The 1,801-nt window shown below is 47.3% G+C and overlaps 1 protein-coding gene across 1 annotated transcript; it reads left to right on the plus strand.

The window, feature by feature from the left end:
* Nucleotides 1-310: 310 nt before the first annotated feature.
* LOC121802488 lies at nt 311-1,420 on the plus strand. Its single transcript, XM_042202168.1, has one exon. It carries the CDS (start codon nt 374-376, stop codon nt 1,391-1,393), a length of 1,020 nt encoding a protein of 339 aa, XP_042058102.1. The 5' UTR covers nt 311-373; the 3' UTR covers nt 1,394-1,420.
* Nucleotides 1,421-1,801: the final 381 nt, after the last annotated feature.

Here is a 1,801-nt window from a genome sequence, read left to right on the forward strand (position 1 = left end):
ATTTTATAATTTTAAATAACATGTATAGTAAATTAATAAATTTATCATTATATAAGTAGATTCTAATAAACATCTATTGAAAAACATTTCTATATGCAAATAAGCAAGTACTACTTATTATGTAGTACTACTACTATATAACAAGATTGATTGCTATTTGCTAGATTTGTTTAAGAGAAATGATTCGTGCAAGAAGTGATCCTCATGTACACTTTATATAGTAGTATATGATGTAAATGTCGTTGAAAAAAATAGGCAATGAGCCACCTACCATTGTTCCATGTCCCTACTCCATTAAACATATAGTATCAGTATAATTGTACTACCACTTTAATATCTCCATATACCTTCACTCTTCATTCCATATTTGATCATGCCAACACTAATAATCCACATAGCTACGATCATGCCTACTACCATCATCCGCTCTCTCTTCTCCAATCTCTTCCTCCTCTTCTTCCACTTAGCCTGTTTCACCTTCTCTTCCCTCCGCCACCACTCCCCCTCCTCTCTCCTCCACAAAAAACGCTCCCCTCCCAATCCCAATCCAAAATCCACCCTCTTCTCCTACCTCAAACGCCTCTTCACCCCCTCCGCCGCCACCCACGTCCCCCCACCCCCGTCCTCCATCCCCTCCCCCTCCTCCTCCACCCGCTCCCTCCGCCTCAACCCGCCCCTCATCGCCCCCATCAACACAAGACCCCACCACCACCACACCCACGCCGTGGCCCCCGCCGACATCCACCCATGCACCGTCTGCGGCGAGCTCTTCCAAACCCCGGCCTCCCTCCACCACCACCAGTCCTCCAAACACGGCGTATCCGACCTCCCCGACGGCGACAACATCATCCGCATCATCTTCACCACCGGGTGGCCGCACAAGCCCCCCGCCATCCACCGCATCCTCAAGATCCACAACACCCCCAGAGTCCTCGCCCGCTTCGAGGACCACCGCGACCGTGTCAAATCCGACGCGGCCGCGGACGGAACCAAGAGCTCGAGGTGCGTAGCCGACGGCAACGAGCTGCTCAGATTCTACTGCACCACTTTCCTATGCAGCCTGGATTCGGCCATCTGCAGCCACCAGTTCTGCGGCGCGTGCGCGATCATCAGGTACGGGTTCTCGAAGAAGCTGAGCGGAATCCACACGCTTCCCACCGCCTGGAAAGCGCACGCCGCCGTGCCGGAAGACGTGGAGGAGGAGTTCAGCTTCATGCACGTCAAGCGGGCAATGCTGGTCTGCCGGGTCATCGCGGGTCGGGTCGGTACTACCCTATCCGACGTCGACAAGGATCACGCCTTCGATTCACTAGTGGGCCCCGGGGACGACGATCTGTTGGTGTTTAGCCCCAAGGCAGTCCTTCCTTGCTTTGTCATAGTTTACACTCTATAATTAATTAATGCAAACCAAAATTCTTAATTTTTGAGTTATTTTTAATGACGAAAAAGTTGATATGTGGATCGGTAAAATATGGAATCTACTATGATCTGGTACAAGTTTTGTGTTTTGGGAGTGGGGATTAATTGTTAGAGAAGTTTTGAGGTGGAATGAGTGCTCTGTTGTCTAAAGTGGGAATCTGAACTGTGTGTTGTAGCTTTTGCTTTTCTTTTTGCCCCCACAAAGTGTCATTCTTAGATGAAGAATCCACTTTTTGTAAAACCGATCGATTATAATGTGTTTATTTATATAATACTACTATGTAATTGTGATTAAATCATAAAAAGTTATAGTATTAGTAGTATAAATATAAAGAAGCGATCGATGGTGGATTTCTGATGAAATGGACGACAGAATTATGGT

This window comes from Salvia splendens, chromosome 5, assembly GCF_004379255.2.
Source record: "Salvia splendens isolate huo1 chromosome 5, SspV2, whole genome shotgun sequence".
NCBI lineage: Eukaryota > Viridiplantae > Streptophyta > Magnoliopsida > Lamiales > Lamiaceae > Salvia > Salvia splendens.